The 15,858-nt window shown below is 46.7% G+C and overlaps 1 protein-coding gene across 3 annotated transcripts in view; it reads right to left on the bottom strand.

Annotated features, from left to right (window-relative positions):
• Window positions 1-11,324: 11,324 nt before the first annotated feature.
• Window positions 11,325-15,858, bottom strand: part of DCP1A (decapping mRNA 1A) — a 61,043-nt gene continuing 56,509 nt past the window's right edge. For 2 of the 3 annotated variants that reach the window (XM_060109798.1, XM_060109797.1), the window contains 2 exons: window positions 15,614-15,832; window positions 11,325-15,307 (listed from right to left, as the gene is read on the bottom strand). In XM_060109798.1, the coding sequence (XP_059965781.1) occupies window positions 15,227-15,307; window positions 15,614-15,832 (300 nt within the window). In that variant the 3' untranslated portion in view covers window positions 11,325-15,226. The remainder of the gene's footprint in view (window positions 15,308-15,613; window positions 15,833-15,858) is intronic. The other variant, XM_060109796.1, reaches the window with a different exon arrangement.

Raw genomic sequence — 15,858 nt, forward strand, 5'->3', positions numbered from 1 at the left:
TAACTGAGAAATTACTAGAGGCAAACCCTTCACAAGTTATTAGGGCCTAATAACACTGCTGACTCTTAGGGAGATCACTGGGTTTGGTTTCCAGGTCTATAGGGACAGGAGAACCCACCTCTGCTCTTACCAGGTCCCCTGGTCCCCAGGGGGACGAGGGTCCCCCGAGTGGGAGTAGGGAGGGGACCGTCATCACAGATGTTGTCGGTGGAGTTCACCCACCCCACATGCCTCAGGAGGCTGATACCCTTTACCACGTCTTATACAGGAAGAAGCTCCATTTTACAGAGGACAGAGAAAGGTATCCCCTCAAATCAGTGGCTGAGGAGGAGGCTGCATCAGACCTGTCTGATGCTGAGCCCCTGAGCGAGCTGAGGGAGGCAAGTGGCCAAGCCTTCCTTGCCTGTGTCCCCTCTGTGTCTTTTGCCAACACTCAGAGCTCTGGGTCATGAGGGACAATGGACTGAATGTGACTGAGTCCCCCACCCCAACTCTAGGCGCTCCTTGGCTGTTCCTCTGCTGGCCTGGCTCCCAGATGCCCAGCCAGACCCTAAGCCAAGTGCATCTCATAGCACTTGGATCCTGCTGGCCCAGCCCATGGAGGGCTGCCCACCCAAGGTTGGCTCCAAAGCTGGCAAGGGCTGCAGGCTGGATTGGAGTGAGATAACCCCAAGGGTATGCCATGTCAGAGACCTGACATGTGCCTCTGCCCTCAGTCTGATAAGAAAGCACATACCTTTGAAACCCTTTGGAAGCTCTGTGCCTTCCAACTCTGGCCTTTAGAGCAGTGGTTTCCTGTTCCGAACCTCAATTTCTCCCTCTGCCCAATGGGACTAATCCTTGCCATTCTGCACCCACCCTGGTCTCTAATGGTGGCACAGGTCTCTCCATGGCTCTGGGGATCCAGCAGTGATAGAAGAAAATGCCCCTCCACCTGCCCCATTGTGGGGCTCTAGGGACCCCTGGGGCAGCTTCTTGTCATCCCAGGATTCCAGGTGAATAAGACCCAGTTTGGCATCACCACAGCCTTCTCCTCCCACCCCGCCCCCCGCCCCCCCTGGCCTACAAGGGCTGGGCGCCTTAGCTAAGGCACAGGGCAGAGCCAAGGTCTAGCTCCTCCTGCTGCTCAGATCTGGGAACCCAACTAGACCTTGTACATGAAGACCTCCACAGTGCTCGTGCCCTTCCACTAGAGACTCTGTGCCTGGGAGATGATGCTGAGGGAAGTTCCATGGGCAAGCATGTCTGCAATGGCAGCAGGCACGGGCTGGTGGGGGCCTACGTGGTCATTTCACCCAATCGGTGTGAAGACCAAGCCTCCTGAGAAATGGGGATACTCTAAAGTATCCCCATTTCTGACTTGTGGACAGAAATTGGAAGGGCCTGTGGGGAACTGTAGCTTGTAAGGGTCCCAATCACCAGATATGACAGTCCCCTAGCTGGCTGAGTCATAAGAATTGCCTGAAACAGTTATTCTACACACGAATCCCTGGTCACTACATCTAACCTTCTGAATCAGAATCCCTAGGGTGGGGCCTGGGACTCTGCATATCTAAGAAGACCCTCAGGCAATTCTGTTTTGGGGCTCTGAGAACTCTCCAGAGAAAAACATCGGGGAGACCTGGACAGACCTGAGTTCAATGCCTCACTGGTTACGCCGTGGGGCTAAGTGAAGCACTGAAAGTCCAGCTGTGGTGGGGAGATGTCCGTGACATGTAAACAGAGTAAAGCAAGGTATAGAACAGCAGGTAGAGTGTGATCCTATTTCTGTCAAAAATAAAGTGTGCACACGCATGTGTGTGTGTGTGCATGCGTGTGTACCCATGCATGTGTGTGTTCTTAAGTGTGTCTGGGCAGAACAGAGACTGCAAGGACAGACTTCAAGCCATGGGGGACTTTGGAGGGTTGGACTGAGGGAGACTTTGGGTTTCTACTTTACGAATTTCTCTTTGGCTGGGATTTAGTGCTAGTGAACACTGTTGACTTTTATAATCCAGAAAAAAAGCAAAACAAAATTCCGTCTTGAAAAGAGCACTGTTGAGATTGGGAGATGCATTTTTTTTTAATTTTATTTTTTAAATTAATTAATTAATTAATTAGTGGCTGCTTTGGGTCTTCGTTGCTGCACGTGGGCTTTCTCTAGTTGTGGTGAGCGCAGGGTACTCTTCGTTGCGGTGCATGGTCTTCTCATTGCGGTGGCTTCTGTTGACGCGGAGCACGGGCTCTAGGCGCACCCGCTTCAGTAGTGTGGCTCGCGAGCTCTAGAGCACAGGTTCAATAGTTGTGGCACTCGGGCTTAGTTGCTCCGTGGCATGTGGGATCTTCCCGGACCAGGGCTCAAACCCATGTTCCCTGCATTGGTAGGTGGATTCTTAACCACTGTGCCACCAGGGAAGCCCTGGAGATGCATTTTTATGAATGCGCTTTTGCTTGTAATTTCTCATGATTATGTAAAGCTGCCTTTGTGTTTCATAAGCCAGGCTGTTTCCTTGGATGTTTTTGAGTTGGGAGCAAACCTCCAGGTGGTAGGTGCTCACCAGTGGGAGGTTCCTCCTGCCCTTGCTCTGCTATCTACATGAAATTCAGGGCAGAGCTATCCTGATGTGCTTCTGCACATCCCCTAAGTGGACACCAGTGAGGCGTGAATGGGTCCTGAGCAGCTGTGTTCCTGAATGACAGCACTGGGCATCACTTTGGCAGGTCTGGCCCACGTGCGGCTCCTGGGGCAGGCCTGGGCTAGTGCTGGGGGCCCTAAGTCAGGCTTGCAGTGGAGGCAACATCCCAATCTGGGTTTTCGGGACACTGTCTTTGACTCATATCTGGGGCTCAAAGCCTGTGGGGGCCTGGGACGAGTCCTTGTGCGAGGATGTGTCCAGCCTCGTGTCCACCAATGCGTAGTAGAGGGTCCACTCTTGGACACTCTCTAACGGGCTTGTAGGTTGATGAAGAATTCAGTTTTAATAAATCCATCTCTCCTCTCAATGCTGGAAATTTCCTTCCAGAGGCATTTTTGGGGTAAAGTTTCTTTTGATAATGTTGCCCCCAGGGACGTGAGATGACACACAGTTCAACTCACAGAACCTCTGATTTTTCTGATTTAACTTTTGATTTTATTCTTGTTTTTTAAAAACACTGCCCCCCCTCCAAAGGTAAAAGTAAAAACCTGGAAGGTATAGAAAATTTAGAAGTAAACTAAAATTGTATGTAATGCCACCCAAAGAGGACCACTGTTAAAGTCATTTGTTCATTTGACAAATTTTTTTTTTTTTTTTTTTGGCTGTACCACGCTGCATGCAGGATCTTAGTTCCCCGCCAGAGATTGAACCTGTGACCCCTCCAGAGGAAGTTCTGAGTCCTAACCACTGGACCACCAGGGAATTCCCTCATTTGACAAATACTGATTTATTACAATTGTTTGAAGAAAATAAAACAGGGTCAAGGGTCAGGGAGAGGGGCTGGAGAGTAGAAGTGGGGGTCCCTTCAAGAGGTGTTTGCTACTATAGTTCTTTTGTTTTCTTATTGTCAGGATCACATAAAATTCTCCATTTTTCATTTACATTTTCCCATTAGCATTCCCAAATTCTTCAAAGACATCGTTTTTACTAGTTGTGTATTGTCCCATCATGGAGCTACGTCCTCATTATTAACCATCCCTCAGTGATGAGTATTTGGAGTGCTTCCAGGTTTTCACCAAGATGTATTACCCTGCAGTTAACATGTGGTACCTAAATCCTTGACCTCCTGGCAGCTTAGCCGGGAGTTTTCCCAGAATTTTTAATGGGAAACTGCTAGGTCAGAGGTTGGCAACCCTTCTAAAGCCCTTGATACATATTTGGCAATGAGCTCTCCAGGAAATCTGGTTGTGACTCAGTCACCTCTGCCTCTCAGCCATGTGCTTGGGGGAGAGGGCAGAGGGAGGGAATCCAAGACCTGCATGGCCTTGGGTGGATCCCTGCATGTTTCTGGGCCTCTGTTTCCTCACATTTGTAAAATGGGCTCATTCTCACAACAAACAGAGGTTTCTTCTTGTTTTCCCTTTCTCTGCCTGGGGAAAGCAAATTCAAGGTGGGGAGGCTACCCTCATTTTCACAGCTGTAAGCTCGTCCTGGCAGTGGTATGTAGGCATCAGGAGGTATTAGACCCCCTTGGCCAGTGAGCAAAGGGAGAATCAATGAGAAGAGAGAATTCTGAGATGAATTTTATAGATGGTTTTCTCCAGGACACCTGCAGACTCTGGGACCGTAGGCACTGGGCAAGAGCCCCATGACAGGGAGGCAGGGGTGGGGAAAGGGAACCTGGACACAGGGGATAACTCACCAGCTCCTCGACTTTGCTAGAAGTCAGCTCTAACCCAGGTGCACATGGCTCTCTCTCCTTCCTTTCTCATTTTATTGCTTTTAAAAAAAATCACAACTTGGGAATTCCCTGGTGGTCCAGTGGTTAGGACTCAGCGCTTTCACTGCCAGGGGACTGGGTTCATTCCCTGGTCGGGGAACTAAGATCCCGTAAGCCGCGTGGTACTGAAACTGTGCACCTCAGATTGGGACTTGAATCCACATGCCGGGACTCGAACCCAGCTTAAACCCAGATTGGGACTTGAACCTACACGCTGGGACTCGAACCCGGCCAAAACCCTGACTGGGACTCGGACCAGTCAGGGTTGCTTCTTTACTCCCAAATCTTCTCTCTGGATTCACTTTTCTTCTTGCAGAAATGTATCTTTTAATAATTTTTTAAAATAAATTTATTTATTTTTATTTTTGGCTCCGTTGGTTCTTTGTTGCTGCACATGGGCTTTCTCTAGTTGTGGTGAGCGGGGGCTACTCTTCGTTGCAGTGCGCGGGCTTCTCATAGCGGTGTCTTCTCTTGTTGCAGAGCATGGGCTCTAGGTGCACGGGCTTCAGTAGTTGTGACACGCAGGCTCGGTAGTTGTGGTGCACGGGCTCGGTAGTTGTAGCGCACGGGCTTAGTTGCTCCGTGGCATGTGGGATCTTCCCAGACCAGGGCTTGAACCCATGTCTCCTGCATTGGCAGGCAGATTCTTAACCACTGTGCCACCAGGGAAGCCCATCCTCTTGTCTTTTTTATTTTAACTAGCCTTGTAGGTACAAAGTAGTATCTCATGGTGGTTTTGTCATTTACTGCTTTAAAAAAAATTATACAAGTAACAACACATGTTCTTTGTAGAAAATTTGAGAATATATCAAAATACTGTGATAGTCTGTTTTATATGTCATTCTGAAACCGTGCACCCCAAATTGGGACTTGAACTCACGTGCCGGGACTCAAACCCAGCCAAAACCCAGACTGGGACTTGAACCCACATGGCTGGGACTAGAACCCGGCCAAAACCCCCAGTCTTCCAACTGAGATTGCACACCTGGTTTCAGGACTTAATGAAGCTCAGGTTTTTGACGTCTCATCACAGAAAGGATTCAGTGAGACAAAGTAATAGGTAAGAAGTGAGAAACACACTCCACAGACTGAGTGTGGGCCATCTCAGAAGGTGAGAAAGGCACCAGGATATGGGATTGTCAGCTTTTATAGGGGTGGGTAATTTCATAGGCTAATGAGTGGGAGGAGTATTCCAGCTATTCCGGGAAGGGGCGGGGATTTCCAGGAACTGGGCCACTGCCCACTTTTTCATCCTTATGGTTGTCCTTGGAACTGTCATGGCGCCTGTGGGTTTGTCATTTAGCTTACTGATGTGTTACAATGAGTGTATACTGAGGCTCGAGGTCTAGTGGAAGTCGACTTGTCCACCATCTTGGACCCATTTGGTTCTAATCCGTTTATGTCATGTCCTCGGGCTATGTCATTCTTTCAAAGGTTGTGCCCTGCCCCCCTTCCCTCCTGTTTCAATCCACCTAGGCTGTGTCCCCAATTATTCAATCAAACACTAACCTAGGTGCTGCTGTGAAGGTATCTTGTAGATGTGATTACATCCCATAATCAGTTGATTTTAAGTAAAAGAGGTTATTCTAGATAACCTGGGTGGATCTGATTCAGTTGGTTGAAAGGCTGAAGAAGAAAAGTGACTTCTTCTGTGGCAGCTCCAGCCTCCTCTGCAGTTTGTGACTTACCTATCAGTCCCCTCGCCCCACCACCTTGGAGCAATCCAATTCTTTGCCACAAATCTTTAATATAGACCTACAGGTTCTGCTTCTTTGCTTGTATCCTGACTGATACACAAAGAGGAAAACTTCATCCCCCATAATCCACCATCCAGATGTCACTAAGGACAACATTTTGGTTATTTCCTTCCAGCCTTTTGTTTTCCTTTTTATCCATGAACATAAATATTTTAAGTAAGGTCATGATCCCTCTGGTTTATATCACTGTGCATCTTAAATGCTTTCCCGCAGAGTCCATGTGCTTTTCTACCCCAGAATTATTACTGGCGCAGAGGAAGGTCATCCACTGTCCCCCCTTGGTTGGACATTTGCGTTGCTTCCGCGTTTGTACTGTATCAAACATACTTGTGCTTTCACTGTAGCTAGCACTTGCTTCTGGGAGAGAGGGCTTCTTTTCTGGTCATCACTGTGTGTCCTTGGCCAATCCCAGGACCAGATTGGATGGTCGACCCTCTGAGTCACCCCCAAAGGCCGGGGCTGCAGGCACCTGGCACTCCTGAAAGGTGAGCACCAGCATGGAGCCCAGCGCAGCCCTGCCAAGCCTGCTTTCCTTGCACACAAAGGAAAAGTGCCTAGTCATTGCAGCTTGCGGTTTGAGTAGCAAAGCCTGGGCACCTCCCTGGGTGGGGAGTAAGGAGCTGCCTCAACAGCCCCCATCAGTTCCTGTCCGGGTGTGCCGTGCCAGGCTGGGCTTGGGCAGTGCTGCTGTCAGGGCACTTCTAGGGCAGCCGGGCCCACCTGCATGGCCTGCGGCACAGAGTGGGGAGAGATTGTCACCCTGTTCCCTCTTCTGATATCTCCTGGTTTCCCTGAGCAAGCTGGGTGGTAGAGGTGGCTTTTGTTCCTGTGGACATTAAAGATGAACATTTTTGTTTTGTTGTGGGGAGATTAAGTGGATTTTCTCCTGGGCAGTTGTTGAATAGCTGAAGTGGTGGTTATTTAGGGTAGGGCTGCAGCAGCCTGGAGAAAGGCATGGATCCTTTCCCTGTTTAGAGCCACATGGCTCCTCCTGGGAAACACGAAGCCGTAACAGTGTTTGGCTGGGAGGAACAGTCAGCAGCCACAGGAAGTCCCAAGCCCAGGTTGGTTGCCCTCCAAACACAATGGCTTTTTCTCCCCACCCCACCCCCAGAATTAGCAGTGACATCTAGTCAGCCTTCCTTCTGGTGACTTTGATGAGGCCTCAATTGACCCTTTGATTCTCTCATGAATTCACTCCTTTGTTGCATTTACTAAGGCCTGTGTGCCAGCACTGTGCTAGATGTTTGGGGAAGAAGATGATCCTGTCTTGGTTCTCAGATCACAGGTCACAGGTCGGCAGGGGCCACATGGCCCTGTCCTGTGATCTGTACAAAGAATTGCCTGCTGAGACTGCAAATCAGGGAAGGCTCCAAGGAGGAAGTGACAACCGACAGCAAATTTTGAAATAACAGTATTCCCTGCCACCAAACTGTACCTGTGTCATGCTGGCATGGGTGATGGGGATTGAGACTATAAACCCATTTCAGATCTGGACCTCGGCTTCCCAGCTCGGCCAGTGTCCTGGCAGGATGCCTCTGAGCCACTCCCACGCACCCCCCCACCCCCGGCCTAGGGCTGAGAAAGCCCTCTGAAGAGCCATACCTGGGAGGAACGGATAACAACTGGTGACTGGCAGCAACACCACTGTCATTTCCAAACGTGTTTCAAAATTCTCCAGGGACCTGAAAGCTTTTTCCACGTTCCACAGACCCAGAGGGAGGTTTGAACTGAACACGTCCAGGTCAACTCTTGCCTCTGCTGCCCCCTAGCTGGGTGAACTTGGATGGATGGCCTTCGGCAAATCACTCAGCGGTCAGTTCCTTCATCTGGAAAATGAGGCAATGACATGTGTCCCCCAGGTGGTCAGGACGGTGAAAGTCACTCTGTTCCACAGAGTGACGTGCATCCCCGTTCCCGAAATCGCAGTTTACCACGGAGCCCAGGCTAAGGGGACAGGGCAGGCGTGTGTGGGGCTGTGCCCATAGTGGCCAGCACTGAGTCTGGGACAGAATAGGTGCTACCCCCAGCCCCAAGGGTCAGATGGGGACCAACAAATAGGGTGTGTGTGTGTCTCTCTCTCCCACCTTCCCTCCTACCTTTTTCTGAGGTTGAGGCACCAGCCATCGCACCGGCCCATCATTTACGGGCTCCAAAGTCCTCGGGGAATGTTAATTAATAACCTCGCCATCTTGGGCTGGAGCGCAAACAGCTCCTCGGTCTCCTTTTGGGCAGGAGCCCAGTGAGTCAGGGCAGGCGATGGAGGGGGGCGGGAGCTGGCTCCCAGGTGTGTCAGCCCTGGACGGGACCTTTGTGGGAGAGTGGCCGTCTTCTGGGTGAAGGGGAGCCGTGTCAGAGTGAAGACCAGGGCTCCTATTTACGGGGGCATTCTGAGAATTTGTGTAGTCATGCCCAAGCATTTCCATATTTAATATGGAACATCTGATTATAAAGTACTTTAAAACTTCTCCTTTAGATCACAATTTAGGTCTTATTTAAAAATTATGTAGGCATAGGTTACATTCTCTATGAATTCTAGGTCAAAATGGTAAAGGTGAAATGACAAACTATTTGTTTAAAAGGGGGTGAGGTGCCTGCTAGGGTGGAGACCACACAGTAAATGGGGGTGTTGCCGGCAACATTGCTAGCGTCCCCTTTCCCATCAGGGGGCCTGTCGGGGTAAGGGTCAAACAGAAGTCAGGGAAGCTTCTCGGTGCCAGCAGGACGGGAGAGGATGTTAGCCCTTCTGTCCAGGGGAAAGACCCCTGCCTGGGAGAGGCTGGGAGGGGCAGTCTCTGGGGGCAGGGACACGTCAGATATAAAAACAACAAAACGGGGCTTGGTTAGCAAAGTGCGTAGGGGTCCAGACTTTTGTACATGCTTCAGACGCCAGGGCACCACTGCCAACACTGAGAAATTCCACAGAACATGGCGGGCGGTTTGCTGGGGGTGCCTCTAGAGCTTTGCCAGGGCTCAGGCAGTACCAGACCCATCTTTCTGGAAGGGCAGGGACGCGGTAAGCAAGCAGCAGTTCCTGTGGACTGTGGCCGCCTTCTCAGCTCCGAATTCTGGGGCCCTTTTTAGACTGATGGGCTGACGTCAGTCTAATCACAGCCAGGGCCTCAGCCCCTTCCCAGGATGACAGGAAGCTGGTGTCGTGAGTGGCCCTTTCCCGAGGCTGCACTTTGAATGGCCTCCACCTCTGAGGGATGTGGGGAGGGTTAAAGAATGCACACAGAGCACACAGCACACAACAAACGTCGGTTATGATGACTTGTGGGACTGTACTTCAAATACATTCAAACTTACGTGAAAGAAGTGCCTGGGAAACACAATGTGACTGTCATGCGGCCTTTGTATCACCTCCTTCCGAGCCATTCTACCGCTGGGCATAAGAAATCTCTTAGTAGTCAGCTTTACTTTTAACTAATTTGCCTGGTGAACCTGAAGAGATATATGTAAGCCCCATCCTCCCACCCTGTCATGGGTTCCGTCTGCATGAGCGTGGCAGCAAACTTAGGTGGAGAATCTTGATCTAAGCCCTTTAGAAACCTGTTGGCGTCTTCCCATTACATTTGGGGGTAACAGAGACCCCAAAAGACACGGTCTGAAGGAGGGAATGCAGGCTGGGCTCCGGGGTTTGCTTGATTTAGTGACTGTTTTGCTGCTCTTCCCTTCAGCTTTCCAAGAACCTGGCTTCATCTTTAGAGGAAACCCCATGGCCGGATTTCTAGCTGCTCATCCAGGAGAGACAGGCTGGTTCTTGTAGCTCTGACAAACACAGAAGCCTCAGCAATCTCTAACTCACACACTTACTCAAAGACCAGGTATTTTAAAAAATTAATCACTTAATTAATTAATATTTATTTTATTTTTGGCTGCATTGGGTCTTTGTTGCTGCATGTGGGCTTTCTTCAGTTGTGGAGAGCGAGGGCTACTCTTTGTTGTGTGGGCTTCTCACTGCGGTGGCTTCTCTTGTTGCAGAGCATGGGCTCTAGGCACGCGGGGATCAGCAGTTGTGGCTCACGGGCTCTAGAGTGCAGGTTCAGGAGCTGTGGCACATGGGCTTAGTTGCTCTGCGGCATGTGGGATCTTCCCGGACCAGGGCTCGAACCCGTGTCCCCTGCATTGGTAGGTGGATTCTTAACCACTGCGCCACCAGGGAAGCCTAAGATGAGGTATCTTTTAGCAACAGCATGAACCAGGATCCATAAACGGTGAGTGAAAACATCATTAGAAACAACCAGGAAGCCTAAAATCCCAAACCCTATGGCTCTTGTTCACGATCCAGTGGCCTTAGTTTTTCACGAAATTCCAATGAACCTGGTTACCTGGTTTCCTAGGTCATGACAGCTGAAAAGCAGCACGTGAGTAGGTCAAACTAGCTTTTTTTTTTTTTTTTTTTTTGTCAAACTAGCTTTTAATAAACAGTGGTAACGTGTGACCTAAGGAATTATAGAAAGCAATCTAGAATAATTTATCGTGGAGGCAATGGAGTCAAGAAAGGAATTCTAGACCAGCCCTTTGGTCTGCTTGGCTTCGGGTCCCTAACTCAGTACTGGCTTAATAAGCAGCAGGCCCTGTCACTCTCGGCTTCAACTCCCTTCTCCCTAAGATGGGTTATTGTGAAGATCAGGAAAATAATGGACAGCAATGCTTAAGTGCTGAATGAGCATGCATTAATGATGACTGGGGTGTGTGTGTGTACAAAAGTCATAAAGCAAGGGTTAAGCATACGCTCTGCTCTAAAAAAGCAGGCAGCCATAACAAACATTTTAGAGAGAATTCCATTTGGAAACACACTTAATGTGAACAATTACTAGGGAGATACATGATGAACACTTTTTTCCTTTTCCCTATGTCCCACAATGATCACATTTTACTTTCTTCCCTCCCTCTTTCCTTATCATCCTAGACGCCTGGCACATATGACAACTCAATGCGCATGAACTGCGTGAACTGGGGAAGTGACCTGGGAGGTTAAGTCCCCTGCAAAACAGTGTTTTGGGTCGTGATTAGACCTGTACCCTCCATCTGGGGAAAACTCAGAGAAATAAATGGAGTTGTTTTGTTCTCTCACCTCACTCCCTCTCAGCAGTAGGAGACTCTGGCAAAGTGTAGCAACTCATTCAAAAGTTCCTATTTCTGTAAATTCAATAAAAACACAATTAAAATTTAGTAGGTGCTAAAACTTGGTTTTGAACTTTTATTAAAAAAATATATTTGCAAACATATAAAATTTAGGATGAAAAATGCTCATCTGAAAACAGGTAATAACTTAATATTTGCAAACATACACAGATGGTATAAAATCCATACCATTAAAAATGTTAATGATGCTGTATTGCGCTCATGGAACAAAAATCTTGCTGTAACCCCAGAGCTTCTCATGCTCACATTTCAGGGCGCTGAGACTCTGGTACACTGAAGGTCATGAGAGCCACATGGCCAAAGCAGGAATACAGAATAAAAATCCATTTAGAACACATACTGTTAAAAACACGTTTCTTAAGGAATCACACAGATAAAAGGGAAACACAATTTTGCATTTTCCCCATTCAAAGTGAACGATATTGCATCATAGCATTTCAAATGAAGATGTCAAATACAAAACCGAGTGAAACATTGCACACATCTCTCCTGCTGAATTTGCTGAAAAACAGGCTCCTTGAGGCCCCGGCCCACTCAGGGAAATGTTCTCAAGCACAGCTTTAAAAAGCTCAGTGTAAGTTGCTTTACTTGTTTCAGATCTTAACGTTTTAGACACCTGAAAACACAGGGCACTATTGGTTCCAGAAGGCCCTTTGAATACAACTGAAGAAAACCAAAGACAAGTAAGAAAGAAACACGTGCTCAGCAGCAAACACGCAGCAAGAATGCAGGACACACGTCCCTGTGATTCCTCGTCTTCACTCACGTGGACTGAGCCCACTCGTGCCTGTGCTGCCTCTCATTCCTCTGTGTTTCGTTTTGCCCAGAGTTACAGTATGATGTGGCTAATTTTGTTTTTTAAGCAGTTAGGCACCTTCAATTTCATGTTGCATTGTTAGTAATACAATGGCAGTTATGGCCTCTACTACCAAAATGAGAAAATTTCAAACTACATTCTTTGGGGAGGAGAGTAATAAAGCTGCGTGGTTTAAAAATATTTACCTAGTAGATTTGATGGGGTTTAAAATTTTTACAAGAAAACAGGGGTGGAAAAAGAACAATTCTTGACATGCAAAATTGGGTCATATTCTAAACTTAGCCTGTGCATCCTCCGGCAGAGAAGGACCCAGGTCAACTTGGGCTCTTAACAAAACCCCACTCCCAAAAGCCTTCCAAAGTAAGCCATGGACACACATTCACATGCAGATGGCATGAATGCTTCTGAAACTGACAGTCACTTGAAAACCTAGGATTCAAAGTCACACCTTACAAACCTCGGAGAGATGCACAATGAGGAGGAGCTTCTTCCTTAAAGGAAAGGAGCAAGGCTGTTTGGGAGGTGGGAGTCCATTCAAAGACACCACATTAACTACAACCAAAGAAGAGTAGTGCCACCCACCCAGGTGAGGGGTGGCATACAGACAGTCACGGTGACCTAAATGCAGGCACCTGCAGTTCTGCAAACCTAGCAAGAAGCATCTCTGTTTTGGTGTCCATTTTGATTCAACTAAGGTTTAAAACTAAGATTCCAGTAAAGTCACTGTAGCAATGTAAACATGCAACCTAAACTAGCATGAGGTTCTGGACAGAAGCCTGAACGAGGAATAAGGCAACTGAACTGCGACTTTCGGGCCAGGGTCATCCAACTGCAACTGTTCAGGCTTGGCCTGACTTCTCTAGGGACTCATTCTGGCCTGAACTTCCTAGTCATCATGATGGGGAACTTCTGGCTTCTGAATTTTCAAAATGCTTTGAATATATAAATCTGGGAGTTGAAACAGGTTTACCCTTTTCAAGTCTCCATGACTTGGGCACTTAAAAATTTACTTTCACACTAAGGAAACCCTATCACAGATTCTCTTTACTGTCTGTCATATTCATTCCTTGGATTAAAGGGTGAAAATTAACAGATCTGATTAAAGACCCTCTTCAGGATATTCTCTCAACTCTCTCGTAATATTGTCCATACTCAAATCATCATTTCAATTCAAATGTCTATCATAACAAGAATCCTTCGATTCTTCCGCTTACCAAAGCCCACTGAGACTACACCTGGGATGCTAGCAAACCTACCAGGGCAACTGTTTTCTGAGAACAGTCACGTGGCTCCCTGGACACCATCTCCTGGTGTCAGCAACACTTCACGTCTTACTGAAACTTTCTCTTTCCCAGGTGACACGCAAGCAATTCATTTTTGGTTGCTGAATTTACACACTACCTTTGAAATCAAACTATTCCTAATGGAGAATGAGAACTTAAAAGCTTCCCTGACTTCTGCGCAATTCACAAATAACTAGGTAAATGCAATAGAAGACAATAAATTGGGAAGCAGAAAAGTTGCCCAGGAAGCATGTTTAGATTAACAAAAGCCAATCAAGGTATTCTTTATGCTAAAAAACTAAGAGCAAACTAAAACAAGTATGTAATTCACAAGTAATTTTCTAAAATCTCAGCTAGAAAAAAAAAATCTGTGGACTTATGATTGAGTTACCATTAAAGCTTAAATGATTGTTCCCGAGGAACCATTACATCTGTCAGCATTATTCACAGCTAATCCTTATGCTAGCTGGTTGAGCCAATTGGGTTTTACCCCATCATTAAATAGTGCTCAGAAAAGTAAGCAGTGCATCTTAATTGGTTAAATACTACAAAATGACCTGTATCATAGAAACGAAGACACTTTCATTCAAAGAATATCTTAAAATTACTATTGCTGAAATAAATCAAAATCTACATTAAAATATTACTAATCACCATTACATGCCATAAAAGAATAAATATAAATCATGGCAGATCAATAGCAGCATAACAAAGCATCTTTACATATTTTCACACTTTGGGCTGCAAAAGTACTCACAGCCTAGGAATACATTGGTAAAGTTCTGAATTTCACACTTTGTTTTAAACTCCATATTCTATAATAAAGTAAGGGCAGTGTGAATAACAGCTCCCTTTTCTGCATAGCTTTAAAACTATTCTCAGTAGACTTGAGGAATGGAACCAGAATGGCTTTGTCAGATTGGTCCACTGGTCCTTTTGTCAAAGTGTTAAGGAAAACAATTAACAATGACTTCTCACTGTGTTTAGACAGAAAAGGAAAATAAGGCTATGATTCACACACAAATTTAACATTTTCAAAACCACTGGAGAGTAACTTAAAGTGAAGATATCTGATAGAATTCGGGCCTTACCAGTCCCAGCCTTTATTTCAAAGGTGTGCCACGCCTGCTCCTATACCATGACAGGGCCTGCAGGGCCCGATTCCAATGTATCCCCGCACTGGGAACCTGCTACATGGCAGCACTGGGGACACTTAAAAACAAAACACAATTAAGAAATTTCAGAAGTTTTAAGGCCCAAGTGAGGCATTCATATAAAATATACTTCACTTGAACAAATCAGTCCTAATTTGCCAGCTTAAACTCTGACCCTTAAAACACGAAGCTACTTTGCACAGAGCTGACTTCTGCTCTGTTCTGAACTTGACTATCAGCCCAATGCTCAAGTTTTTAGGGGGGGGGAGTGGAGGGGAGAGGGGTGTAGGCTGGGCTGAACTCTGACTGCTGCAAGGCTGGTGACCCCTTTTCCCTAAGACCTTGAACGTGACAGTGAGTTGAAAATCAGATTCCTTATTTCACAAACTTGCTTAGATCTGATGAAAACACCCACACAACTCAACACAATGGTCTTTTTTTTTTCTTTTTTTTTTTTTGTCAAAACAAAGGTCTGCTGGTGATGCTTCACAGTGAAACCTCCATTATCACTGGGAACGTCACTTGGAAAACATTTTTAAGGAATGAGTCTCTTTCTCATAGGCTCAATTTCAGGATTCTCAAAACTCAATGTTGTGTTTAGAAGTTTCCATGATGAGGCCTATTTGTTTCTGAGGTCGACATTCTGCCTTCGGATTCACTCTGCTCCAGTCATAGGTTGTGGTTGTCTTTGTTCTTGGTCAGAACCTGCAAGTAGACTTCATGAAGCGTACTGAGGAAGCTGGAATCATTCTGGAAGAGATGGTAATGTCACATTTACCTCATTAGAGCTTACTTTCTTGATAACAGCTTAGGAAGAAGCTGTACACATGATTTGTAAACTAATTACCCAAAGAATCCCACCACCCAGAGATAACCATCATTAATACTTTGGAATTCACTCAGATATTTTTCCACCTGGAGCATATGCCCAAGAAGAGAGAAACACTGGTTCTGGCTAGTCTTGAATTTTCTTTATGAACTGATTTTCTAAGAAGTCATACAATTTTTTTATTTTTAAAGAATGAAATTCAAAGACTAAATTGATATCCTACATACCTTAATTAGATGTATTAATGTATCCTGGAGCTGAGACTTGCTGAGGATAATGGAAGGCTTTCTCTGATTTTCTGATGTTCCAACAGTGAGAGGAGAAGGGGAGCTTGCTTTCCTCTCAAGGTCTGAGGACCTTGTAACTGTCTGCTGGAAAACACTTGGGGACAGCAGGACAGAGGACACTGCCGAAGTTGTTGCAGGAACCAGTGGGGGGCCTGCCACCTGCAGGGGAACAATGGTCATTTTGC

The sequence above is a fragment of the Mesoplodon densirostris genome, chromosome 10 (genome assembly GCF_025265405.1).
Source record: "Mesoplodon densirostris isolate mMesDen1 chromosome 10, mMesDen1 primary haplotype, whole genome shotgun sequence".
Classification (NCBI taxonomy): Eukaryota; Metazoa; Chordata; class Mammalia; order Artiodactyla; family Ziphiidae; genus Mesoplodon; species Mesoplodon densirostris.